Below are 27,102 nucleotides of genomic sequence, written 5' to 3' on the forward strand. Positions count from 1 at the left end.
TGCGCCATATCCATATCCATATGCAATTGTAGGATTCAGCCCCGCTTCTTAGCTAAATCACACAGCCGAGTCTCTCAGAGGCAGAAGTTGAATTGCCATAAACAACAATTCCAACCAGCACTTCCTCTCTGCCAGCCAATCCCCGCCTCAGCCTCCCAATCTCAGCCAATCAGACCCCTCAATTGCAAACGGGCGCCGCTGGGAGTTGTGGTTTTCCTTTTCCCCGGCAACCTTTCCAGGCGCAAGGGTTGCTGGGATCCGTAGTCTTTGCCTTCGTCTTGCTCGCGGAGTCTGCGTTTCCTAGAGAGGCTCTACGGAGCGAAGAGCAGGCGGAGGAAGGAGCGTCACTTCCGGGCCTCTCAAGCCTACCGTGGGAAAGTGGCCCTCGCCTTTCCCACGGGTGCAGGATGAACGACTCCAGCGGAGCTGGTGAGTTGAGGGTGGGTTATATATATATATAGTGGAGGTAGAATGAATGAATGTGTTATGTACTGAAGTTCACTTACAACTTAACAGAATGAATGAATGAGAGTCCTCTTGGCCAGTAGCCATTGAAAATCCTCCTTGAATTTGCCTAACACGTTTAAAGCCAGCCAAGATGGCAGCCCATCCCAACATTTTGTGGTAGCAAGATGGGAAGGTGCAAGAGAAGGGCACCCTTCTGAGGCCGGATCTCCCTTCTCCGGGTAGCACCAGACCCAGGGTGGCTGCGAGGTGGTTGTCACAGACTCAGGGATGATGGGAGTTATAGCTCAATTGGTAGAGCATGAGTCTCTTAACCTGCGGGTTGTAAGTTCAAGCCGACATTGCACAAAATATTCCTGTATTTCAAAGGGTTAGACTAGATGGCCTCATGGTCCCTTCCAACTCTACAATTCTATGACATCTGGAGAGCCAAGGGTTTCCATGCCTTTTGCTTAAAACGTTTCTGTGTCTTGAATGAATGAATTTGTGCCCTATTTTGAAGGTCCTGTTACTTCTGCTCTCTTAAAATGTCACTATCTATATGTATATTTGCCAGCAGATGCCTTTTGGGAGAACGAGGAGCAGAAGGACAGAACATCCAGGATGTCACAAGAAAGGATCGTGACCATGGAGGTGGAAATGAAGATTGGGAACCCAGATGAACCACATAGACGGGATGAAACCCTACCAGAGGACGGCAGGAAAGAATCCTCCGCTTTTCAAGGTGGAGATCTCCCAGATGTTCAGGAGATGATAGACACTGAAGAGGACAGGAATAAATGTATCACATGTGGGAAGGTATTCAGAGATGACTCAAACCTTAAGCGACATCAGAGAACCCACACAGGAGAAAAACCCTATCAGTGTTTGTACTGCGGGAAGAGTTTTAGCCGGAACACGAACCTTGCTTCACATCACAGAACCCACACAGGGGAGAAACCGTATATGTGTTCCGTTTGTAGCAAAACTTTTTGTGATAAATCGAGCCTTAACCGACATCAGAGAACCCATACAGGGGAGAGACCGTATGAGTGTGACGAGTGTGGGAAGAGCTTTGATCTGAGCCAGTCTCTCATTAGCCACCAGAGAACCCACACGGGAGAGAGGCCCTATAGGTGCTCGGAATGTGGGAAGACTTTCAACCGGAGTCAGAACCTCCGTAGCCACAAGAGAATCCACACGGGAGAGAAACAGCACAAGTGCTTGGAATGTGGGAAAAGTTTTAGCCGCAGCCAGAACCTTACGAGGCATCAGAGCAGCCACACAGAGGATAAACTGTATAAGTGCCATGAGTGTGGGAAAAGCTTCCGTCTCAGCCAGTCCCTTATAAGTCACCAGAGAATTCACACGGGAGAGAAACCATATACGTGCTCCCAGTGTGGGAAAAGCTTCAACCGGAGCCAGAACCTTATCAGCCATCAGAGAATCCACACTGGAGAAAAACAGTACAAGTGTTCAGAATGTGGGAAAAGCTTCAACTGGAGCCAAGATCTCCTCCGTCATCAGAGGATCCACACAGGAGAGCAACCCTATCGCTGCACGGAATGTGGGGAACGCTTCAATCGGCGGGAGAATCTTATCAGACACATGAGAATACATCTGGGAGACACCACTTAAGTTGTAGTGAGTGGCGGGGGGAGGGGAGTGAACAGAAGCCACTTCCTTATCATTCATCTGAAAATCCACTTTTATTTTTAAAAGCATGCCATTAGAGAGATCTATGGTGTGACCACATTTTGAATAGTGTGTACAGCTCTAGTTGTTTCATCTCAAAAAGGATAGTGTGGAGTTGGGAAAATTTCTGAAAAAGGCAACCCAAATGATGAAGGGAATGGATTGACTTCTCCGCCCTGTGTCAGAATTTGGATTGTAAGCTCCTGGAGGACAGAGACCTTTTGTCTTAATATTAAAGGTAAAGGTACCCCTGCCCGTACGGGCCAGTCTTGACAGACTCTAGGGTTGTGCGCCCATCTCACTTAAGAGGCCGGGGGCCAGCGCTGTCCAGAGACACTTCCGGGTCACGTGGCCAGTGTGACAAAGCCGCATCTGGCGAGCCAGCGCAGCACACGGAAACGCCATTTACCTTCCTGCCAGTAAGCGGTCCCTATTTATCTACTTGCACCCGGAGGTGCTTTCGAACTGCTAGGTTGGCAGGCGCTGGAACCGAGCAACGGGAGCGCACCCCGCCGCGGGGATTCGAATCGCTGACCTTTCGATCGGCAAGCCCTAGGCGCTGAGGCTTTTACCCACAGCGCCACCCGCATCCCCCGTCTTAATATTACTATGTAACAAAACATGCACAACAACATTTCTATTCAAATAATTTAAAAAGTTTACGTCCCCTAGAAAAGATGTGTTCCATCGTAAGGCAGAATATAACATTCACAACAGCTTGTTTAAGTGTGTGACAAGAAGTGGTTTTAAACATGCCTTGTTTTCTTGTTGGATAGTTTTTGCTTCACTTAATATTTATTAAACTGATACCCCCCCTTTCTTTCTGAATGAGTCTATATGCAATGCATTGCTAGCAACAGGGGATTTATTCAGAAAGTTCTACTACCCCCATCATTCAGCCCGGACACTGAGGTCCAGCTCCGAGGGCCTTCTGGCAGTTCTCTCCCTGCGAGAAGCCAAGTTACAGGGAACCAGGCAGAGGGCCTTCTCGGTAGTGGCTCCCGCCTTGTGGAATGCCCTCCCATCAGATGTTAGGGAGATGAACAACTATCTGACTTTTGGAAGACATCTGAAGGCAGCCCTGTTTAGCGAAGTTCTTAATGTTTGATGTTTTATTGTGTTTTTAATATTCTGTTGGGAGCCTCTCAGAGTGGCTGGGGAAACCCAACCTGATGGATGGGGTATAAATAATAAATTATTGTTATTATTATTAAATCCCATTGTGCTTGCTTCTACACCTGTCTTTGCCAATCTGGTGGTATCCAGATGTTTCAGACTACAACTCCCATCAGCCCCAGGGAGCAGGTGAATTTGCCTGATTTTTGCTATGACTGAACTCATAAATTGCACTGTGCATTTAAAAACCACTCTTCTTCTTCTTCTTCTTCTTCTTCTTCTTCTTCTTCTTCTTCTTCTTCTTCTTCTTCTTCTTCTTCTAATACCTGGGCAGTGCTCACTAGTAATACAGTGGTACCTAGGGTTACAGATGCTTCAGGATACATACGCTTCAGGTTACAGACTGTGCTAACCCAGAAATAGTACCTCAGATTAAGAACTTTACCTCAGGATGAGAACAGAAATCGCGCGGCAGTGGGAGGCCCCATTAGCCAAAGTGGTGCTTCAGGTTAAGAACAGTTTCAGGTTAAGAACAGACCTCTGGAACGAATTAAGTACTTAACCCGAGGTACCACTGTATGTGTAAAACCCATTCATGGCACAAGGATCTTGGAAACTAGTTGACTCATTTCCCAGACTGCAACTCCCATCACCTCTGGCTGTTGGCTATGCTGTTTGGGGAGGTGGAATCCAATACCTGGTAGAGTGGGGCACAGGCTCAAATCCCCCCCCCCCAGGCTAAGGGGTCGTTTCAAATACTGTATACACATTGTACATTAAAAGCACATGACATCTCCCTCCACCCAAATGATCCTGGGAATTGCAGTTCACCCCTCACAGAGCTACAATTCCCAGCCCCCTTGACAGGTAAAAAAGGTAAAGGACCCCCTCAAAGAACCTGGAAACGGTTTGGTTGTACAGTCATACCTCCAGTTGCGTCCGCTTTAGATTACATGTTTTCGTTTTGCATCCCGCGGCAACCTGGAAGTACCGGAACGGGTTACTTCCGGGTTTTGCTGCTCATGCATGCGCAGAAGCGCTGAATCGTGCCACGCACATGCGCAGTCGCAGCACTTCAGCTTGCGTCAGTTCTGTATTACGGACGGGCCTCCGGAACGGATCCTGTTCTGTAACATGAGGTTCCACTGTATGTTGCTTTGGGTTTGTCTTGAGCAACATAAATTTAATTAATGACAACAACAGTAACTACAACCGTAGAGAGGCAGTGTGGCATAATGGTTAGAGCGACCAGGGTTCAAATCCCTACTCAGCCATGAAGCTCACTGGGTGACCTTGGGCCAGTCACTGCCTCTTGGCCTAACCTACTTCACAGGGTCGTTGTGAGGATGAATTGGGGGAGAGGGAGAGAGAAGCATGTACACTCCCTTAAGCTCCTTGGAAGAAAAATGTGGTCTATGAAGGTAATAATTAAATAACAGTTTTGACCTCCTCACGGCATTACAATTCCCAACACCCTTAACAAACCACTGCTGCCAGGATTATTTGTGGGGCAGGGGGTAGGGGACAACACTCTGTAAATGCCTAGCATGCAACTGAGTTATTGTTAGAAGGCAGTTTTTAAAATGAGAGGTGATAAATACAGGGTGCCATGGCGCCTATAGACTCTTTAACTGGTGTATCTGGGCAGGTCACTCAGACCCTCCAAGTGCCCCTATTTTCCAGAAACAGTCCCAGATTTATAAAAGCCGTCCCAGTTGCTGATTTGATCCCGGAATGTCCTGCTTTTCAGTAAAAGGTAAAGGTAAAGGTACCTCTGCCCGTACGGGCCAGTCTTGACAGACTCTAGGGTTGTGCGCTCATCTCACTCTAGAGGCCGGGAGCCAGCGCTGTCCGCAGACACCTCCGGGTCACATGGCCAGCGTGACGAAGCTGCTCCGGCGAACCGGCACCAGAGCAGCACGGAACGCCGTTTACCTTCCCGCTATAAAGCAGTCCCTATTTATCTACTTGCACCCGGGAGTGCTTTCGAACTGCTAGGTTGGCAGGCGCTGGGACCGAGCAACAGGAGCGCACCCCGCTGCGGGGATTCGAACCGCCGACCATGCAATCCGCAAGTCCTAGGCGCTGAGGTTTTACTTTTGCTTTTCAGTAGGACATCCCTATTTTCATCGGAGAAATGTTGGAGGGTATAGAGTCATGCAACTCGCAAGCCAAGAAGATAAGTACCTAACTATACAACCTTTAGAACATGGGTAGGCAAACTAAGGCCTGGGGACTGGATCCGGCCCAATCGCCGCCTAAATCTGGCCCGCAGACATTCCGGGAATCAGCGTTTTTTTACATGAGTAGAATGTGTGCTTTTATTTAAAACGCATTTCTGGGTTATTTGTGGGGCATAGGAATTCGTTCATTTCCTCCCCAAAAATATAGTCTGGCCCCCCACAAGGTTTGAGGGACAGTGGACCGGCCCCCTGCTGAAAAAGTTTGCTGACCCCTGCTTTAGAAGATATCTGAAGGCAGCCCTGTATAGGGAAGGGTTTTTTAGAGCCAGTGTGGTGTAGTGGTTAAGAGCGGTAGTCTCGTAATCTGGGGAACCGGGTTCACGTCCCCGCTCCTCCACATGCAGCTGCTGGGTGACCTTGGGCCAGTCACACTTCTCTGAAGTCTCTCAGCCCCACTCACCCCACAGAGTGTTTGTTGTGGGGGAGGAAGGGAAAGGAGAATGTTAGCCGCTTTGAGACTCCTTAAAGGGAGTGAAAGGCGGGATATCAAATCCAAACTCCTCTTCTTCTTCTTCTTCTTCTTCTTCTTCTTCTTCTTCTTCTTCTTCTTCTTCATGCTTAATGTTTTATTATGTTTTATATATGTTGGAACCCAGTGAGATGGGTGGGATATAAATATGATGGTGATGATTGAATAGGATGTCCCTATTGGCATTGGAGAAATGTTGGAGGGTATGTTAAGCATCTAGCTCTCCTAGAAAGAAAATTATGGGGGAAAATTTGCAGGCACCTGAGGGATAGCTCAGTAGAGCAGAGGTTTCCAAACTTTTCATGCTGGTGACATACTTTTTAGACGTGCATCATGTCGCGACACAGTCATCCAGTTTTACTAGCAAATCGGAGGTTAAACTAACCCCTTTCCAGTCCTAGGAGGGAGCGTGGGGAGCGTTCGCGCAAGACACCTACACACCATAGCTGTCAACTTTCCCCTTTTCTTGCGAGGAATCCTATTTGGAATAAGGGAATTTCCCTTTAAAAAAGGGAAATGTTGACAGCTATGCTACACACTGAAGCTGACATACCGAAGTTTGGGAAGCTCTGCATGGGACTCTTAATCTCACGAGTTTGAGCCCCACATTGGGCGAAAGATTCCTGCATTGCAGGGGGCTGGACTAGATGACCCTCGGGGGGTCTCTTCCAATTTCTGTGATGATGATGATGATGATGATGTGATAAAGAGCCCTCGATCTATGCATGTCTGTCCATGCATCCCCCCCCCTTTTAAACTGTCAGAAATAGTATGTTTATTTTTCTTCCATAGTGGTAATTTTTCTTCAATTACAATGTTTATTTTTTGTCCATAAAAAATGTCACTTGACGAAACCTTTAAAAAAGCAAACAAACAAAACCGGACAACTCAGTTTCTTAGCACAGTTGAAAAACAACAACAACTTTCCCCCCAAAATAGTTATTCTCTCATTTCTCCATCTTCTTCCACACCCCTTGTATAAAGGACATTATTGCACCTTATCAGAACTTGACCAAGGTGTCCAGATAATGCACCATCAATATATTCTTCTGTATTTGCAAGCTGCATGTTCATTTAGCCATCGACGGAGCCGAGGTCGCCTTTGTATTCCGCCCCCACTTCAGTTTCACCATCACTGGCTTCCCAGGAAGGGCTGTGGATGGCGAGGCAGACTCATCGCAAGCAGACCAACCTAAGGGCGGCTGCGGCAACAGCAAAAATCACTCGCAGGCAGCACGTGTGCCCGCCGAAGCTCTAAAAAGAAGCAGCTGCCCATGCATTCCTCAAGAAAAGCGAGTCCTCCAAGGGGCGGCGAAAGGGGCGCATCCTCTGCGCCGGCCACCTTGGGAGCGCGCCCGCGCGCGAAGAGTTAAAACGATAGAGCTGCGGCGGCGGCGGCGGCGAGGAGAGGCTCCCGGGGAACGTTCTCTGCCCATCCTTAGTTCAGGAGAGGGAGGCTGGGACAGAGCGGAGGCCCCTCGCTGCTCCCTCGCCCTCCCGGCCCGGAAGACCCAGCGCCCGGCCAGGGCTCCTTGCAGAGCGGAGGCAGCTGCGCCCGGGAAGCCGCTCCGGGAGGTCAGTTGCCGGGAGGGGCCGGCGGGGTTTTCCAAGCCGCCCGGGCGTCGCTCGGGGGTGTTGCATGCAAGGGGAGGGGGAGAAAGAGGGGCGGGAGGGGCGCCCTTGACAGCTGCCCGGCAGCTAAGCCAGATCCAGGAAGGTGGATAGCCCTGCGCCCCGCCCCCCCTCCAGGATTTTTGCAGTCCTGCTCCTTTTAGGAAAGGGGGGCTGGGTGGGGAGGATGTGGCCTTTGCATTCCCGCACAAAACCCCTCTGCCGATTCTTGTCCCCCCCGCACAAAACCCCTCTGCCGATTCTTGTACCCCTCTGCTGATTCTTGTCCCCCCCGCACAAAACCCCTCTGCCGATTTTTGTCCCCCCCGCACAAAACCCCTCTGCCGATTCTTGTACCCCTCTACTGATTCTTGTTTTTCCCACACAAAACCCTTTTGCCGATTCTTGTTCCCCTGCACAAACCCCTCTGCCGATTCTTGTTCCCCCCGCGCAAAACCTCCTCCTGGTTTCCCCGAGCGCCGCGCCGTCCATTTGCGAGGACGGGCCTGTGGCAAAGTGGCAAGAGGCGACTGTGCAGGTCTCTGCCTCGATGAGCTTGCAGTGCAAAGGGGTAGGAGAGGGCAGAGGCAGGAAATGGACAAATGGACAAGAAAGCGGTCTGGGGAAATGCATTTATTTATTAGATTGCAATCCCAGCTGCCCCTCCCTGCCAAAGAGTTTGAGGAGGCAGCATTTATGGTTTCCCTGCCATTTTCGTCTCTGTGGAATCCTAGAGTTGGAAGGGACCCCAAGGGCCATCTCGTCCAACCCCCTGCAACAACCCTGCGAGGTAGGTCGTCCCACGACAACCCTGGGAGGTAGGTTAGGCTAACAGACTGTGACTGGCCCGAGGTTAACCTGGTGAGTTTCATGGCCACGCAAGGATTTGAATCCGGGTCTTCCAGGTCCTGGTCCAGTACTCTAACCACGATTCCACCACTGGCTCTCTTTCAGCTACCTGTGTTTAGGCTTGGTTACAATAAGGCAGGAGGACGAAGAGGTGTTATCCCCCTTTGATGCTTTCCCCCTCTTCTGGAAAGAACCTTTATCCACCCGAAAGGTCCTGCAATTTCAGAGCAGCCTTAGACTGACTTCAGTCTTGTTATTGTTACTCTTTCCCCAAAACTGGAATCCTGTGTTATTCTGATACATAAAAGCTGAAGGGCCATAGATCAGTGGTAAAAGTTCAGTCTCCAAGTGGAGCTGGGAGACATCCCTGCCTGAAACCCTAGAGAGCTGCTGCCAGTCTGGGCTGACAATATTGAACCCGATGAACCGGGGGCCCCCATTCAGTAGTAAGGTAGTTCCTAAGTTTCCTGGCCACATTCTCAGACCCTATGAGGAAGCGAGCGAATATTCAGGATCTGTTTATAGCTGTTGCTGTTAATTATTATTTTTGTTATATTTATTGTTTAACATGACAACACGGTCCCTGACTGAAAGCCTGCGGTCTAATAACCCACCTGAAAACTGGTGGGTTTGGCCAGGGGGTGGCCTTGAGGGCCCTGCACTAACCCTGCAACTTGGTCTGTAAAACGATCCAGAAATAGCAAGTGTAGAAGGAACTGGTTTGGCCACATCTTTGGCCAGGGTTTTTCTCCTGTGTGTTGATGGATGGTTATTGGCTGAACTGCTACCTACCCTTGAGAAGGGCCCAGGGAAAGATGGGGCTGTGTGATGCCCTTATGTCTTCTGCCTGGCGAGGGTTTGGGGCAGAGGTTGGTGGTGGTAGGAGTGGGCACCATACATTTAAAGCACATGACTTACCCCAAATAATCCTGGAAACTGCAGTTAATCCCCTTGCAGAATTGCAGTTCCCAGCACTCTTAACAGCTCCCAGAAGTCTTTGGTGGTGGTGATATAAAAATGTTAAGGTGCACACACATAGTAGATACACACTCTGTTTAAAACCAATCCTTTACCCTTCAAAAATTAGGAAGTATTCCCGAAGAGAAATGCACTTTTTACACAGAGCAATCCTGAAGCCATCTTGGCTCATCTTCGAAAACCTCTCTCAATAGTTCTTCCCACTTGCAAATCCTGTGAATCGATAAACTTTTTGGAATGAATGGGCTTCCCCTCTGCAAAACTTGTCCGGCAAGTATTTGTTAAAAGCAAAGCTTTTTAAAGATGTCCAAAGAACATCTGGGTAGGTGCAGGTCCGAGAAATGGATTCAAGAACTAAGGTTCTACCATTTCTACGGATTTGGCAAGCTTGATCGGGTATCTTGACAGACAGGAGATAAGCCATACTCTCAAATTTCTATTGTAAACCACCTCTAAGGCTTTCAGCTTTCAGCTGTACACAATTATTTCCCAAATATTCAATAAACGTTTTCCAATCTTCTCTAAACGTATGTTCTTGTTCTCTTATTCTATATGTTAAGTCAGCAAGCTGTGCATATTGTCATCTTAAGTCGCCGTTCTTCTTTAGTTGGGACCTCCCTCGTTTTCCATTTTGGGGCTAACAAAACACGGGTCGCAGTAGTGGCATACATAAATAACCTTTTTGACCCCTGGGAATTTCAGTCTGAATTATTCCCAACTGAAAGGACTCTGGGGTGTTTTTGGGGAAGTAATTTTGAACATTTTTTTCAATTCATTATGGATCATTCCCCAATATTCTTTTACCCTTTTACAAGTCCACCATGGAATCTTTCTGTTTTGGCTAATCAGTACTGTGCTACTTTTGTTTGGAATTGTTCTACTCATTCTACTTGTTTTTATAATTGCGTACACCGTTTTACTTGCTTTTAATTGTATGGTTATGTTGTTGTAACCCCCCAGGACCTTACGGTGAAGGGTGGGAAAGGAATCTCAGACACACACACACACAGAAATATTATTCCCAATAGCATCTTTCATCTTAAAGGTTTTGGGTTATCATAGCTTTGCCTTCTGTTGCTGTGGCATAATTTGTATTTGAGAGGCATATTCAGTGAGCATAGGCAGATATTTTAGCACTTAGGTGACAACACCCACCGTGTTTGCACGGCAATGTTGTAAAGCAGAATCATAGAATCATCTCATTCACACAGAGAGAAAGCAAATGGTAACAGCAATAATGACAAGAACACAATCATGAATTTGAAGTGTTCTTTATGTTGTGTCCTTTAGTGCTTACATGGTTTTGATGCTGATTCTGTTGAACTTCTGGTGGTATAATTTTCTTTAGGCAGTTTTATTTATTACCGCATTTTTCGCTCTATAGGACGCACTTCCCCCCCTCCAAAAATGAAGGGGAAATGTGTGTGCGTCCTATGGGGCGAATGCAGGCTTTCGCTGAAGCCTGGAGAGCGAGAGGGGTCGGTGCGCACCGACCCCTCTCGCTCTCCAGGCTTCAGGAAGCTATCCGCAAGCCTTCGGAACTCCTGCTGGGCTCCGAAGGCTGGCGGATAGCAGCCTGCAGCCCGAAGCTGTTCTAGCTTTGGAATGGCTGCGTAAAGCCTTCGCAGGGCAGCGGGGTGAAGGCTACGAAGGATGTCCCCGAAGCCTCAAGCCTTTGGAGTGCAGCTGCGCTCCAAAGGCTTCAGGGATATTTGAGGCTGGCGGTGGGGGAAACCAGCCCCACAAGCTCAGGGGGCAGGGGCAAGGCTGTGCGCAGCCTTTGCGCTGTTCCTTGACCTGCTCTTGAACGCACCTTGTTTTTGAGGGGGAGAACAAGGAAAAACATTTTTTTCCCTGTTCTCCCCCTCCTATGGTCCGGTGCGTCCTATAGAGCGAAAAATACGGTATTTATTTCTTTATAATATTTATAGCCTGCCCTTCCTCTGTACGAATACCAGGGCGGGGAACGGAACATAAAATAATAACAGCCAACCACGCTGTGAAATGGACAACAATGCGTGCTAAAATACACCAAACAAAAAAGGGCCAGCTGAAAAGAGCAAGTTAAACAAGCATCCTCTTAAAAAAAAACACCCCTTAAACTTGATATGCTGTCGATTCAACCCGTTTGATTAATGTTATGCTGTAAATGCATCAAGAGCAATTTTAGGAGAATTAATCCACCAGGGGAAGCGTTTCAGTGCTACAATGCATTTTTAAAAATGCTGGTTTTAACCTTGTAAAATTTAAGATTTAAATTGGCCCCTTTAAGAGCTACAATTCTCCAACTTCCCAGGAGAAAGGGATTGTTTGTTAAACCACTTTGAGAACTGTAGTTCTGTGAGGGGAATAGGCTTCTCCTGACAACTCTCAGCACCCCAAACAAACTACAGCTCCCAGGATTCTTTGGGGGAAGCCAGGAGTGTTTACTGCCTTAAATGTACGGCCCAATTAATGTTTACTCAGAATTCAATCCCCCTGGGTTCAGTGGGGCTTACTCTAAGTATGTAAACCAGGGATGTTGTGGTAAGCTGTGCCTTCGGATCCCAGACTCCAACTCCCATCATCCCTGACCATTGGCTCTGCTTGCGGGGGGTGATGGGAGTTGGAGTCCGGCAACATCAAGAGGCCTCCTGGTTGGGGAAGGCCAATATATAGCATGAAACCTGCTCAACTGCTAAAAAAATTGTCTGCATTTTGCTCTTCCTTTGCCTCCTCAAGTTGAGCTGTCGTGTCCAGTTGCTCAGGTGATATCTCATCCAGGAGATGCACTCTGTCACGCGCCAGAAGGATTTCAAATGGAACTGCAACCCATATTTCCAGACATTTAACTTTGTTTATTTGTATTTTGTTATGATAAATGTTCATAACTGTATATATAAACCACATGTCTGAAACCCCACATAAAAAATCCTGGAACCATTTTATCCCTCCCAAATTGACCTCAAATATCTCTCTGCAAGGTCGAAGGAAAATGGAAAAGCCTCCTCATTGTCTTTTCCTTCACAAATCCTGTCTGAAGGGTATGTCTGTGTATGAATAGGGTGAGCCTGTGACCTGGCTCAGGAACTAAGTATTCATCATTACAAAAGACTGGCCAGGCTCCCCAGGTAATCCAATCAGGCTGCCAGACGGGAGATAAACAATGCACTCAGATTTCTGTTGTAGACCGCCTTTTCTTTGATGGAGGTATGATGTATCTGGAGGGTGGTTTTGGTCTACACCCCTTCTGTGATGTCTGTATGGAGGGGTGATCTGGAGCTCCAGGGCAGGGAATTGCAAAATGGATATATAAGGCCTTGTGCGCCATTGTTCGAGGTCTTCCCCATTCTCTCTCCTACGTGTTGGGGAGCACCCTATTGCAACAGTCAATAAAGATCAGGCTTACTAGCTGCTTTGCTTCTCAATTTTCTCTGGTTGGCCTCTGTTATTTTCTCCTACCGATAGAGAACCTGCAAAAGGACTCTATATGGGCTCTTGGGTACCCCATAAGGGAAAAGGAGCAGGTTTTTTTTTTTAACTTATATCAACCCTATTCTGAAGCAAGAAGCAGGTTTTCTTTGTTTTCAAACGATTTATTTGTTGCTTTACTATCGAGGGTTCCTTGCCTTGCCCTTCACCGCAAGGTCCCTCAGGAAGGTTATAACAATACAATCCAAGGTTATAAAAACACAATTAAAAACTGCTCCAAGCAAAACACAGTACAGTTTATAGTTTCAATAAAAGAGATAAACTGGAGGCTTCGCAACAAAGGTGATGGCTGGAATTGCACAATCTTGGTCACTAATGTCAGAAGAAACATTCTTTCTGCAAACATTCTTATGTCCTGATTCTCTAGGGGGTTAAATCATGCCGAAAATGTCTTTAAAAAGCTCCAAAACTCAAAAATTCTTGTAGCTTTTACTTAAAAAAGCCCAACAATTTTGGTTCCCCTAAAAACGCAACCCAAAAAATCTCATCAACTTTCGGGTTTTCCTTAATAAAGCTCAACAATTTTGGTGGTTTCCTTTAAAAAAGTCTTTGAAATATATATACGGTAATATAATAATATAATAATTTATTATTTATACCCCGCCCATCTGGCTGGGTTTTCCCAGCCACTCTGGGCAGCTCCCAACCGAATATTAAAAACACAAGACAGGATTAAACATTAACAACTTCCCTAAAGAGGGCTGCCTTCAGATTTATTTAAAAAGTAAAATAGTTGCTTATTTCCTTGACAACGCTATCAAGGGAGAGTGAAGACGGGAAGCTTATTTTAAGATGAGGCTTGTCTTCTCCATTTCCCCATAGGTCTTTTTAACTGAATAAAAATGACATTTCCCCACAAAATATTCTACTACCTGGACCATCAGGGTTCAAGACCATCAGGGTTAACCAATTAAAGGCTGGGTTAAAAAGGAAAAAGTTCAAATTAATCTGACCAGTTAATTGACTGAATGTTGCTCCCTTCATTTCCACAAGGTGTTTGCTTTATTTTATTTATTTGAAAATATTTATATCTTGCCTGTCTTCCAAGGAGCTCAAGGTGGTGCAGACAGCCAGCTTCCCCACCTGGTTTTTGGCCCTCATGACCATCCCGTGAGGTAGGTCAGGCTGAGGGCAATTGTGACTTGCCCAAGGTCTCCCAGCGAGCTTCATGGCTGAGTGAGGATTCGAACCCGAGTCTCTCGAGGACTTGACTGGCACTTTGCTGGGTACCTTCACCTGTCTCTGTGACACCCGTTTGTGTTTCCTCCCTTCAGGGAGAAAATGCCAGCCGCTTCCATATGACCTTGAATCTCTCCCGAGACGAACAACAAAAATTCGCCTCACATGCCCTGCGGAACAGCCCGTTTCACCGCGATGTAACGGCAGGCCCCAAATCCCAGGCCTTCCCAATTCCGTCGCAGCCGAGGGCAGGAGAAAACGTCTGTGGCGAGACAAAATGGCGGCCCAACGGAGAGACACGTCGCCTCTGGATCTCCAGTTCCGGGCTGGTCTGGAACGAGGGGCGAATTTAGCCCTGAAAATGGAAGACGCGGAGCCGTTGGGCTTGAAGCAAGAGGTGGAATTGGAGGGGCAGGGTGCCAGCCCCAGTGCCACCCAGACAGGGTCCGACAGGCAAGGCCTGAGATGGAGAGGACCGCAGCACATCAAACAAGAACCAGAGGACGGGATGTCGTCGCAGCAGTGGGAGGCACAATGGCAGGAGTTTCTGGGTGGGGTGCAGTCTCCTCGCTCGGGATGGGGGTCCCGGCAGCTTCCGGGCACCACCTCGTGGGGGGACATGAAGGCACCCGCGGCTCATTTTGACGGGGGAGCCACGACCAGCCACCGGCCCGCGGAAGGGCACTTCGTCCCCCCGCCGCCAGGCTTTGACGGGACGGGTCCGCCGGCCAGCCAAGATCAGAGGAAAGTGAAGGAGGAGATGGAGAGCAGCGAGGACCCCGCCGGCGCCGAGACGAACCGCCAGCACTTCCGGCAGTTCCACTACCAGGAGGCCGAGGGTCCCCGCGAGGTCTGCAGCCGCCTCTGGGACCTGTGCCAGCAATGGCTGCAGCCGGAGAGGCGCACCAAGGAGCAGATCCTGGAGCTTCTGGTGCTGGAGCAGTTTCTGACTGTCCTGCCCTCGGAGATGGAGAGCTGGGTCAAGGAATGCCGCCCTCACAATTGCGCCCAGGCGGTGGCCCTGGCAGAGGATTTCCTGCAGAGGGACCAGGAGGAGGGCAGGCAGGACCAGAAGGTGAGGAGATCCGCTTCCAGATGGGGGGGGCCCACATCCGCACAATACATTCAAAGCCCTCTTATACCACTCGAATCATTGTGGCCTCCTCCAGAAGCGCCCTGGGAACTGTAGCTTGTTCGGGGTGCTGAGAGCCGTTAGGCAATCCCATACCCCTCACAGCGCTACAGTTCCCACAGTTCTCTGTGGAAAGGGAATAAGCCACTCTGGGAATTGTAGCTTTGAGCGTGTGTCTCCTAACAACTCTCAGCACCTTTAAGCAACACTGGTTGTCATTTTCTGTTTTAAAGCGCCGGGTGAAAACTTTCCGTTTTACCTCAGCCCCTTGGTTTGAAAGGTTTTTAAGTATTTGTGGCCTCTTTTAGTAGGGAAGACCTGTCTTTTACTTGTGCAGATGTGGGTTTTTAAGGTTCGGCTGTGTTTTATCGTAATTGGTGTTAGCATTTCTGTTGCGCCTGTAAGTCACGGAGCCATTTCCGCGAGGAAAGCGACTAAATGGCAACAACAAACAAACTACAGTTCCAAAGAGCCTTTGGGGGAAGCCGGACCATCCTAAGACATTTTGCTGCCCAAAGTTAATTTAATTTTTTTTATAAAAAATAAATAGTTAAATTGATAATTAATGGTTTCGAGTTAACTGTGGGCCTTAGGGTGAGCATGGTTTCTGATTGTACTAAATTGCTCGTGTTAATGAGAACGAAAAGGGATTGTGGAGATGTCTAATCTCTTCAAACTGAGTGAACGGGCAATAAAATGTCAAATGCAATTCAGCGCAAACTATATATACTCATTGGGGCAAAATGTTGTTGTTGTTGTTACAGTTTATTACCTGCCCCTCTCCTTAAGGTCCCAGGGTGGCTTACAACAAATAAAACACACCATTAATATTGAAACACAAGATTGCACAACACTAGAAACCCGTTTAAAGCAACTTAGAATTACAAAAATACAAAATACAAAAATAAGGATGCTGACCGGGAACTGACCAGGAGCATTTACAGCAAATAGCTTGATGAAGGGTGCGGCAGCTGTGGGGAAAGGCAAATTCCACGTAAGGGATCATGAGGAGAAATTGGAAATAAAACTGCCGCTCTCATGACACTGTTAAACAAATCCGTGGCAGTTCTGGTCTCCTCACCTCAAAAAGGATATTGTAGGTCCAGAATAGGGCAACTGAAATGATGAAGGCGATGGAGCAAAGATTTTGAGGAAAGGGTACAAGGTTTGGGGTTTAGAGAAAAGGTGGCAAGTAATAGGAGACATAGTAAAGGTGTAAAAACTTATTCATGGTGTGAAGAACGTGAATGGGGAGACACACACACAAGCCCCAGTAGCACGAGACCTTGTAGGCCAGGCATGTGCAACTGGACGTCTGTGGTAGATAGTGGTGGTAGATCTCGGCTACCCTAAAAAAAGCTCAATAACTTTGACCTGATCCGACCTGATCACTGCCAGTTTTTAATTCTGTGAGTACCGGATTTTTCACTCTATAGGACGCACCGGACCATGGGACGGAGCCCTCCGTCTCGCTGTTCTGACTTGGGAACAGCCTTGCTAGCCTCTGCAGGGCAGCGGGGTGAAGGCACCCCGCTGCCCTGGAGAGGCTTTGCGCGCAGTCGTCCCCAAGCTAGAACAGCGAGGCGGAGTGCTGTGCAGTGCTCCGTCTCCCTGTTCTGGCTTTGGGCTTAGCCGCGCAGCCTGCATTCGCTCCATAAGACGCACACACATTTCCCCTTAATTTTTGGAGGGGGAAAAGTGTGTCCTATAGAGCGAAAAATACAGTGGTGCCTCGCAAGACGAAATTAATTCGTTCTGCAAGTTTTTTCGTCTTGTGAATTTTTCGTCTTGCGAAGCACGGTTTCCCATAGGAAATGCATTGACGGTTTCCCATAGGAATGCATTGACGGTTTTAAGAAAAAGGCGCAAGACGTTTTCGTCTTGCGAAGCAAGCCCATAGGGAAATTTGTCTTGCGAAGCAACTCAAAAAACTCTTTCGTCTTGCGAGTTTTTCGTCTTGCGAGTTTTTCGTCTTGCGAGGTACCACTGTACGGTAGATTGCAGTCTCTTGGGAGTTGGCCACCCCTGTCGTTGGTGGACCATGAAGCTAAAGAAAGCCCTTCTTCACACAGTGAATTTGCTGCCCCAAAGGCAGCAATGGCCTGGGAATAATTCGGCCACTTGCTCATTGAGGCACTCTCCCTCCATCTGGGCTCCATCTGGGGAGGAAGGGTGGGGTATAAATTCACGAAATAATAACGATCTTGACAAAGCAAAATAAAATGCTCGCTGCTATTTTCAGGGCCCAGGGATGTTCCATGTGGTGACCGTAAATTTCCCCGACGCTGAGCACGCGGCGAGCAGGAGTGCAGAAAGGCAGCTTGGGAGGCCCGTCAAGGAGGAAGTCGAAGAAGACGGCCACTCTATGGGTAAGGGATTCTCCTGACTGAGGAGCGAAGTGGCTCACCTGTAGCCTGTCAGATGCTGCTGGAGCACAGCTCCTGTCATCCCTGAACAACAGCCAGGCTGGCTGGGGGCTGAGAGGAGTTGGAGTCCCGGAATGAGGAACCCAATGTCTTCCAGGCACTGCTGGACTACAGCTTCTGTAATCTCTGGCCGTCTGAAGTGCCGCTGTTAAGCCATTCCTGCTGTGTAGATTTGCAGAGTGGGAAGGGCCTTCAAGGGCCATCTAGTCCAACCCCTTGTGCTGCAGGAATCTTTTGCACAACATGAGACTCGAACCCATGACTCCGGGATTAAGAGTCTCGGGCTTTGCCGACTGAGCTAACCCAGCAGCTGCGTATGTGTGTGTCAAAACTCAGGAGTCTTGAGACCTGGTTTGTACCAAACGTGCAGGTGGGTTGTATGTTTATTTCGGAGCAAACACTTCGAGCTACAGAGGGGTTCAGATGGGCACGTTTTCCCCATTTGTACATCGTTCATGCCTGTCGGGGATTAGCCCTGCCCAGACCTTGACCCTTAAGAAGACGCAGATCTCCACACTGCCATGAGAAGCCATTGGATTTAGACCTCGCTGCACCCAGTGATGGATACTGGGGTCTCCAATTTCAGCAGCGCCCAAATTCAGTGCTCCCCTAAAAGGGTAACAGGGCTTAGTGAGTGGGGAGAGTCTGTGGCAGAGAGAAGCCTGGAATCAGAGGCAGAAGCTGAACTGGAGGAAGAGGGAGGCCAAGAGGCAGTGATGGGCCAGGCTGGTGGAGGGTCACAGGTGTCTCCCCATCCTCCTGCAAAAAGCTTCCCTTCCCCCTGGTCTCCCAGAACCAGGGGAGGCATGAAGCAGGGGAAGCAAAGGCAGCCACGCAGGCACAGTCTCCGATTGCTTAGAGAGAACCCTGGAGAGGAGGCACAGACCTTCAGCCGCGGCAACTGCTCCACGGGGCCAAGACCTGAGTTGCTGTGCTGATTAGGCCCAACACTCGTGTGTGGATCCTGTTTTGCTAATAAAGGGTTTTGCTAATATAGGGACGCGGGTGGCGTTATGGTCTAAACCACTCAGCCTCTTGGGCTTGCCGATTAGAAGGTCGGCGGTTCAAATGGGTAAGCTCTCGTTTCCCTGTACCGGCTTCTGCCAACCTAGGAGTTTGAAAGCATGCTAGCGCAAGTAGATAAATAGGTACCACTGCGGCGGGAAGGTAAACAGCGTTACCATGCACCCTGGCTTCCGTCACAGTGTTCCATTGCACCAGAAGCGGTTTAATCATGCTGGCCACATGACCCGGAAAGCTGTCTGTGGACAAACGCCGGCTCCCTCAGCCTGAAAGCGAGATGATCTTTGCACCCCATACAGTGGTACCTCGGGTTAAGAACTTAATTTGTTCCAGAGGTCTGTTCTTAACCTGAAACTGTTCTTAACCCGAAGCACCACTTTAGCTAATGGGGCCTCCTGCTGCCGCCGCGCCGCTGGAGCACGATTTCTGTTCTCATCCTGAAGCAAAGTTCTTAACCCGAGGTGCTATTTCTGGGTTAGCGAAGTCTGTAACCTGAAGCGTCTGTAACCTGAAGCATCTGTAACCCGAGGTACCACTGTAGTTGCCTTTGGCTGAACGTAACTGTCCAGTGGTCCTCATGTGATTTACTGCTGACTCGCTCCTGTCAGACCCCAAGGGACATCTAGTCCAACCCCTTACGACGCCTGCTTTCTGCAGGGGTACACAAACCTAACTTGTGTTCGGATTCTCTTTTTTTCTTCCAGCAGATGATGGGCAAATCCACGAGAATGAGGCCAACAGGTGGAAAACCCTTCAGGGAGCTGAATCTCACGGGCTCTCGGCAGACGGGACGGAATCCGCCGGCCGTTTCCGTGAGATGGAAGAGAGCTACAAGGGTCAGAGCGGGCCCGAGGGGCATCACGAGAACGGCCCTGAAGGGGCCACCGCGGAAGGGACCACGCCGGGAGAGAAGCAGTCGCTGTGCTCCAACTGCGGGGGGAGCTTCAACCCCAGCTCTGGGTTCCTCGGGCCGGAGGGTTTCCCTCCGGGGGCCAACCCCTACAAGTGCTCCGTGTGCGAGAAGAGCTTCTGCCAGGTGGCCAAGCTCATCGCCCACGAGCGCCTGCACACGGGCGACTGGCCCTACAAGTGCTCCTTCTGCGGGAAGAGCTTCAACCGCAGCTCGGACGTCTCCCGGCACGAGAGGATCCACACGGGCGAGAAGCCCTTCAAGTGCGCCACGTGCGAGAAGTGCTTCAGCCAGAGGTCCAAGCTGATCGTCCACGAGCGCTTCCACACGGGCGACAAGCCCCACACGTGCTCCTACTGCGGCCGCAGCTTCCACCAGAGGTCGGACCTGGTCAAGCACGAGAGGATCCACACGGGCGAGAAGCCCTACAAGTGCTCCGACTGCGGCGGCAGCTTCCACCGCAGCTCGGACCTGGTCAAGCACAAGTGGATCCACACGGGCGAGAGGCCCTACAAGTGCTCCACGTGCGAGAAGAGCTTCCGCCAGCGCTCCGCTCTCCTCTACCACGAGAGGACGCACACGGGCGAGAAGCCCTACACCTGCACCGCCTGCGGCAAGGGCTTCAGCTGCAAGGCGCACCTCGTGCTCCACAAACGGACCCACACCGGCGAGAAGCCCTACAAGTGCAACTTCTGCGGAAAGAGCTTCACCACCAGCTCGTACTTCGTGAAGCACCAGAGGATGCACCTCGGGCAGGAGGCCCTGCCCGTGCTCTGAGCTGCTCTTGGAAGACTCCCCCAGAGCAGAAGCACGCGGTTGGCAGGAGGGCCACCGCGGGACGTGTCTCTCAACGGGGCTGGACCAAAGATCAGGCCGCAGGTGGGAAGCTTCGTCTTTGAATGCTCTCACCGTTCGTTTATTTTTTTAAGGACATCACCCCGTGTGTAGGAAGCTAGCATCTCAGGGCCTTTCCCCTGACATGCTAGGTTTCTTACATGCAAGAATTGAAAGAGGAGCAGCCAAGCATTCCATCCACTACCTGCAATCAGAAACGGTGCAGGAAAGCTGCTGGTTGTGAAGACTGGATTTTATGTTTTGCGAGAGGCGAGAGATTATTTGAGGCGAGGCAAGGTGGGGGGAACCGCCGAAGCCTCGCCGCTCGTGGGAAAATTAGCCGCATTTGCTTTCCTGAGGAGCAGAGAATATAAGTAAAAGCACATGCCTCGTTGAGCGGACTCGTTTCATAAAGACAGTGGAGAGAGGGAGAAATGCTACTCAGTTTCCCCAGGATATGAGGTTCAGTTTCAAAGTATGATCCGTTAGCAAGTGGTGTAGGAGAGACACCTGCCCCCACCCCGCTTGAGAGCTGCTGCCAGTCAGCACCACCAAGCAAGACGGCGCAGGTGTAAAGCAGAACCCTAATAAATTATTTGCTGAGCACCTGAAGGCCTAGGCAGTGTACAGAACGCAGAAGAGACCCTGCCCCAAGCAGGCATGCCATCTTATGTAGGCAAAAGAAACTCTATACCAAAACGCACATCCAGATTGGAAGGACAGAAAGAAAAGGAGGACCTTGGAATTTAAACCTAACTTTAAAGGCAATTCTGATAGGTTCAGGACTGGCAAAAAAAAGGAGACACTCGCCTTCACACAGGAAATCGTGAACGTGTAACGGAACCAGCTGTCGAAAAGAGGCAGTGACGCTTAGATGGATTTTTAAAAAGAATGAAAAAGATCAGATGGATTCAGGGAGGTCAAGTCTGCCGATGAAGGCGACATCCGGAACCTCCATTTTCAGTTGCAGTATACCAGATGCTGGAGACCAACCCCTGGGGGCGGTGTTTCTGCTTTCCCGCCCGGCTTGGTGAGCTTCCCAAAGATGCCAAATGGGTTTCTTAGGGGCTGATCTGGAAATGAGCCCAAAAGCTTTAACACTCAGGACTTAGCCCCAAGGTTCTCCTGGGCTTGGTGAGCCCTGTTCTTGGGGGAGAGTTGCAGCCCGTAAACGTGTAAATAAGGTGTTGGCGTGCGCCCCTTTTTCCCCTGCAGCTCAGAAGCAAAAGGCAGCGCTTGTGCGCTTCCTGGAAGTGTCTGATTGGCCGCTTTGGGGAACAGGACTCTGGGAGAGATGGGTCTGACTGGTAGCTTCGTCTTCTGCTCTGGCTAGAGCGAAATTTGGGGGGCGAAAGGGCTTTTGTGAGCCACGAGCCTCCAGGTCCCAAAGCAGTCTACCTCTAAAAACCAGCAGTTGTGGGGTGGGAGGGGAACAGCGAGGAAGGGCTGCTGCTTCTGGTCTTGGCTGGCCACAGCAGGACTGGCTGGATCTTTGACGTAATCCCACAGGGGTCCTAAGTTTTCTCCCTCCTGGTGTTGGACACACAGTTTCGAGCTCTCGTCCCCTACATTACGGGCTGCGTCAGGGGTAAGGAACCTTTTCCAGCCTCACGTTCCTTTCTAGGCAACCTTCTGGGCTCCACCTGCCAGTGGTGGGCGAGGCCGGAAGCAAATGAGGCCTGAGCGGCAAATTCACATTTTCCCCTTTGTACAAGAGGCTAGTTTCTCCACACCTTCACAGACCCTTCTCCTGCTCCCTGCCCAGAGGCAGTTTGGGGATGATGTTCGCTGTCCAGCAGAAACTCTCCGGAAGGGTGTGGAGTGAGGCTGGTGTTGGTCTAGAGAGACTCCCAAGGGCCACATAATGAGGCCTCAGGGGCCACATTGATGCCCCTTTCCCTGCACCCAGACTCCTGTTTGTCATCCCTGGGATATGGGATTTGGCCCCCGAATCCTAAAAGGGAGGAGAGGTCTTCCTATCTGAGCCGCACCATATTTGGAGAACAAGGCTTACTTCCCCCCAAAATATTGGGTACCAGTTTGTTAAGGGTGCTGGGAATTATAGCTCCGTGTGCTTTAAATATCCAGTATGGCTATTGCCTTTATCTCAGCTTGCAAAGATCCTGCCTGGGGGAGAGTCCTTTTACAGTGCAATCCTACACCATGTCTACTCAGAAGTAAGTCTCAGGCCCCAGCTGCACCATACATTGGAGACTCTGTGATGCCACTTTTAAGCAGTTGGGGGTTTTCCCTAAGATATCCTGGGAACTGTAGTTCATTAAGGGTGCTAAGAGTTAAGGCGGTCAATGGATTGAGGTTGAATCCCGACACGACTAGTTTTGGGGGACAGGGCAGGTGGGTGGGGTGGGGACTCCCTGGTCCTGAACAGGGTAACTGTCCCCCTGAAGGACCAGGTGCGCAGCCTGGGCATCGTTTTGGACTCGCAGTTGTCCATGGAGGTGCAGCTCAATTCTGTGTCCAGGGCAGCTGTTTACCAGCTCTATCTGGTACACAGGCTGAGACCTTACCTGCTCGTGGACTGTCTTGCCAGAGTGGTGCATGCTCTGGTTATCTCCCGCTTGGACTACTGCAATGTGCTCTATGTGGGGCTACCTTTGAAGGAAACTGCAACTAATCCAGAATATGGCAGCTAGACTGGTGACTGGGAGTGGCCTCCGAGACCATATAACACCGATCCTGAAAGGCCTACATTGTCTCCCAGTATGTTTCCAAGCACAATTCAAAGTGCCGATGCTGACCTTTAATGCCCTAAACAGCCTTAGCCCAGTATACCTGAAGGAGCATCTCCATCCCCATCAGCCCAGACACTGCGGTCCAGCGCCGAGGGCCTTCTGCCAGTTCCCTCACTGCAAGAAATGAAGTTACAGGGAACCAGGCAGAGGGCCTTCTCGGTAGTGGTGTCCGCCCTGTGGAACTATTTCCGTGTGGAAATAAACAACTATCTAATCCCCACAATGGGTTGAGCTCCCGTTGCTCGGTCCCTGCTCCTGCCCACTTAGCAGTTTGAAAGCGTGTCAAAGTGCAAGTAGATAAATAGGTACCGCTCCGGTGGGAAGGTAAACGGCGTTTCCGTGCGCTGCTCTGGTTCGCCAGAAGCGGCTTAGTCATGCTGGCCACATGACCCGGAAGCTGTACGCCAGCTCCCTCGGCCAATAAAACGAGATGAGCACCGCAACCCCAGAGTCGTCCGTCACTGGACCTAACGGTCAGGGGTCCCCTTACCTTTACCTTTAAGACGGCAGCTCTGTATAGGGAAGTTTTTAATGTTTGGTGTTTCACTGTGACTAGTGTTTTAATTTGCCAGAAGCTGCCCAGAGTGGCGTATAAATTATAAATTATAATAATTATTAGGAGACACCTCCCCCCTCACACTATCCCCCTCACAGAGCAACAATTCCCGGAGTGGTTTAACAATTGGTCCCCCCTCCCAGTGAACTCTGGGGTTTGTTGTTCTGTGAGGGGGGATAGTGGGGTCTTCTGACAACTCTCAGCAACCTCAACAAACTACATTTCCCATGATTCTTTTGGGGAAGCCAAGACTGCCTCAAGTGGCATGATACTGCTTTCAATATACAGTGGTACCTTGGTTTAAGAACAGCTTACAGTATTTTATGAAAAACCTGGATTAAGAATGCTGCAAACCCGGAAGTACTATAGGTGTTTTGGTTTGTGAACTTTGCCTTGGAAGCAGAACATGTTCCGCTTCCTGTTGCATGTGTTCTGTTTGTAAATTGAGTCCTTCGTTGCTATGGGAAAGCACACCTTGGTTTAAGAATGCTCTGGTTTAAGAACGGACTTCCGGAACAGATTCAGTTTGTAAACCAAGGTACCACTGTATAGGGCAGATGGCACCTGAGTCTCCAGGCTGCTGGTTCTTAACACTAAACATGTATACAAATGATAGCATTGCTCCGAAAAGTCATTTCATGTGATCCTGAATGCCTTTTGTTTGCCGAATTGTCTGTTTAAAAAGCCACGGTAGGTGGGTGATGTATTGTCTAAACGGAATATGTACGTGTCTTTATATTTTGTTTAGTTTTTTCTTTGCAAATATGCATGGGTAAAAATTTTTTTTTTTACTGTCTTTGTGGTTTGGGATGCTATGTTTATATGCCTGTATATAGTATATGCTTGTGCACTTATGTATGCCTTGACGGACTCCGTATGTGTTAAATTGTCAACAGTGCCATTCAGGTACCCATGATTTCTTAACCTGCGGCTATGCAACTCTGGAAAGTTCATTTGCAGCGTTCTCCATTCCACCACGCCCCTGACTTTGCCAAAGAACTCTTTGCCTTACTCTAGACTTTGCAACTTGTCTGCAAAAGTTACTTGTCCTCATCAGAGGAAGAAAGAATATGCTCTCCCAGCAGTCTTGTGTTAGCCGCACAGTACCAATGGCCTAGATTGTGGGGGTTTTTTGGGGGGGAATCTCTTCCAATTTTACAAAAGCTTCCCAGTCTATTTGCCCCAGGCAAGTAGTTATTTCTTTATCCTTCCTTAGTTGACACCCTCTTGAATTTTGCTCACGTACTTTGGACTATGAACTCTGTCTGGCTCAGAGGGGATTCTGCAGTCACTCCACCAGGAACCATTTTCTGGCGCCCAAAATATATTTATGTGCAATGCATGAATACCTCTGTAGATTTCCTGCATCTTTTGGCTGTGTGTGTGCTATTTTATTTCAGCAGCTGGTCCCTGTAAAGGATGCCCTTGTTTAATGGATATCCATCAACGCTTCTTTCCAGGAGAGAAAATTCGGGCCTTTTCCTGTTCTTGGTTTGATGTCAATGCTTTATATTACATTGCCTTCTTAACCAAACCAACGCCATCTTGTTTGCACCAAGAGATTCCATTTTGAGGCCGCAAAGTTCTTTTTACAAACGGAGGCCATCGATTTTTGAGAAGGGATCAGCCATTTCTTCTCCAAGCCTTAAGTCATGTTCAGTTTGATTTCCGGCGGGTCGAATCCTGGCAGAACAACGGCACAAGAGCTGCCACACACCTGTTGTCCGGCTGATCTTCCTTACCTTTATTTTTAATCCCACTTCCCCACCCCAAGAAAGAAAACTATATGCTTGATGTTACTCCAAATCTGCATGATTAATTAAGCCATTGAACTCACGGGAGGGGAGGGATTTTCTCGGGATTTTCTAAATGCCACGGGGGCTCTGATGCCACGTGGCCCCCAGCCACGGATGCTTTAGCTGAGAATCCTGCCTTGCAGCCGGTTGGACTAGATGATCCTCGTTAGTCCCTTCCAACTCTACAATTCCGTGATTCTACGATCGCAGGCACCTACCCAGCTGGAGTTTATTGACCTTAAGCGATGGTGTTTGGGATTCTTCGTCTGGCTCTTACATGGCGGGACTTTGTCTGTGAAACGCATGCAGTGTGGACAGCCCGTCTCTGCTTTCCGACTCGAGTGGTAAATTACACTCCGATACCCTGCCGTCTCTGGCTGGGAACAACCGAAGGCAGCGCTAGCTAGTGGTTTCAGTGTTGATGATTATCGTCTTGTCTGCCAGTTGTGTGTGCCTGATATGCTGTATTTCTGAAATAAATATTCTTTTGATTTAATAATGCTAGAGAGTTTTTGTCCCGGGTGTTCAGGGGCTCTGCCCCAGGTCTCTCTATAAGAAGAGTACTAGAGACATCTGCTACATTACATTGATATCTCGCCTTTTCTCCAAAGTGGTCCTCGCAGCAGCAGCAGGTAGGTTAGGCTGAGAGTGAGTGACAGGCCCAATGTTACCCAGTGAGCTTCCTGACTGAGTGGGCATTTGAACCCTAGTCTCCCAGGTCCTAATCCTGCACTCTAACCACTGTACCACACTGGCTTTTTAATGCAGCATTTGTCCCAATTAACTTGCAAGCTTACGCAGTGGTGCTGTTTTCCTGCAAGGTCATCGTTGCAGAAAAGCAGTGCATTGGAGGTGGGTTTATACAGCACCATTTGTACATCGTTCCGTTTTATTAATTGTTCTGTGTTATTGGGCTATTGCCATCTGAAGGGCCCTCTTGCGCAAGAAGCAGCAGCGGAGTCTTATGGACCCTCCAAGTGTCCGTATTTTCCAGGGACAGACCTGGATTTACAGAAGACGTCCCAGTTTTGGATTTCATCTCAGAATTTTCTGCTTTTCCCTGGGACGTCCCTCTTTTCGTCAGAGAAATGTTGGAGGGTATGGAGTTATGGGACCCCGGAGCCAAGGTGATAAGTAACTATACAACCTTTAGAAGACATTAGAAGGCAGCCCTGTATAGGGATTTTTTTTAATGTTTAATGTTTTATTGTGTTTTATATATGTTAGAAGCTGCTCAGAGTGGCTGGGGCTACCCAGTCAGATGGGCGGGGCATTCTTATTTTTATTATTAGAATAGAGCATTCTTATTTTCATCAGAGAAATGTTGGAGGGTATGCCACCCCCTCGGGCCCAGCCAGGTGTCCCTGTTTTTTATCAGTCAAGGGGGCGAGGGTTCAGAGACATAAGCTATTTAGGAAAGCTCAGTTGGCAGAGCATGAGATTCTTAAATCCCAGGGTCATGGGTTCTAATCCCGTTGCCTTGATGATCCTCGTGGTCCCTTCCAATTCTTATGCGTCTTTCTTTTCTTTTTTAACAAGTTCTGCTTCACAACACAGAGCTATCGATGCGGTTTACTAGAAGATTAAAAGTGAGATGAGATTCAAGTTCTAAACCCA

The 27,102-nt window shown here is 49.1% G+C and overlaps 3 protein-coding genes across 6 annotated transcripts in view; all 3 read left to right on the forward strand.

Annotated features, from left to right (window-relative positions):
• The window catches only part of LOC310670196 (zinc finger protein RFP-like), a 127,038-nt gene that overhangs the window by 83,850 nt on the left and 16,086 nt on the right, over positions 1–27,102 (forward strand). The gene's annotated exons all lie outside the window — the stretch shown is intronic.
• LOC310670727 (uncharacterized protein) lies at positions 346–2,368 on the forward strand. 2 transcript variants are annotated; one of them, XM_083426436.1, is made up of 2 exons: positions 346–429; positions 1,022–2,368. In XM_083426436.1, the coding sequence occupies exons 1-2, from the start codon at positions 408–410 to the stop codon at positions 2,080–2,082; spliced, it is 1,083 nt and encodes a 360-aa protein (XP_083282562.1). In that variant the 5' UTR covers positions 346–407; the 3' UTR covers positions 2,083–2,368. The 2 variants fall into 2 exon arrangements, with proteins under 2 accessions (XP_083282562.1, XP_083282563.1); XM_083426437.1 differs by having other exon boundaries at positions 351–429; positions 1,025–2,368.
• Positions 7,375–25,984, forward strand: LOC310670329 (uncharacterized protein). 2 transcript variants are annotated; one of them, XM_083425516.1, is made up of 4 exons: positions 7,375–7,542; positions 14,151–15,130; positions 17,430–17,556; positions 19,341–25,984. In XM_083425516.1, exons 2-4 carry the CDS (start codon positions 14,333–14,335, stop codon positions 20,321–20,323), a joined length of 1,908 nt encoding a protein of 635 aa, XP_083281642.1. In that variant the 5' UTR covers positions 7,375–7,542; positions 14,151–14,332; the 3' UTR covers positions 20,324–25,984. The 2 variants fall into 2 exon arrangements, with proteins under 2 accessions (XP_083281642.1, XP_083281643.1); XM_083425517.1 differs by having other exon boundaries at positions 19,344–25,984.

The sequence above is a fragment of the Podarcis tiliguerta genome, assembly GCF_965153285.1.
Source record: "Podarcis tiliguerta genome assembly, chromosome: 2".
Taxonomy (NCBI): domain Eukaryota; kingdom Metazoa; phylum Chordata; class Lepidosauria; order Squamata; family Lacertidae; genus Podarcis; species Podarcis tiliguerta.

Bases quoted from the DNA above. Each gene is read 5' to 3' on its own strand.
- LOC310670727 (XM_083426436.1), top strand. From the start codon at position 408: ATGAACGACTCCAGCGGAGCTG. The intron at 430-1,021 runs GTGAGTTGAGGG...TATATTTGCCAG, and splicing joins GAACGACTCCAGCGGAGCTG to CAGATGCCTTTTGGGAGAAC.
- LOC310670329 (XM_083425516.1), top strand. From the start codon at position 14,333: ATGGCGGCCCAACGGAGAGACACGTCGCCTCTGGATCTCCAGTTCCGG. The intron at 15,131-17,429 runs GTGAGGAGATCC...TGCTATTTTCAG, and splicing joins AGGGCAGGCAGGACCAGAAG to GGCCCAGGGATGTTCCATGT. The intron at 17,557-19,340 runs GTAAGGGATTCT...TTTTTCTTCCAG, and splicing joins AGAAGACGGCCACTCTATGG to CAGATGATGGGCAAATCCAC.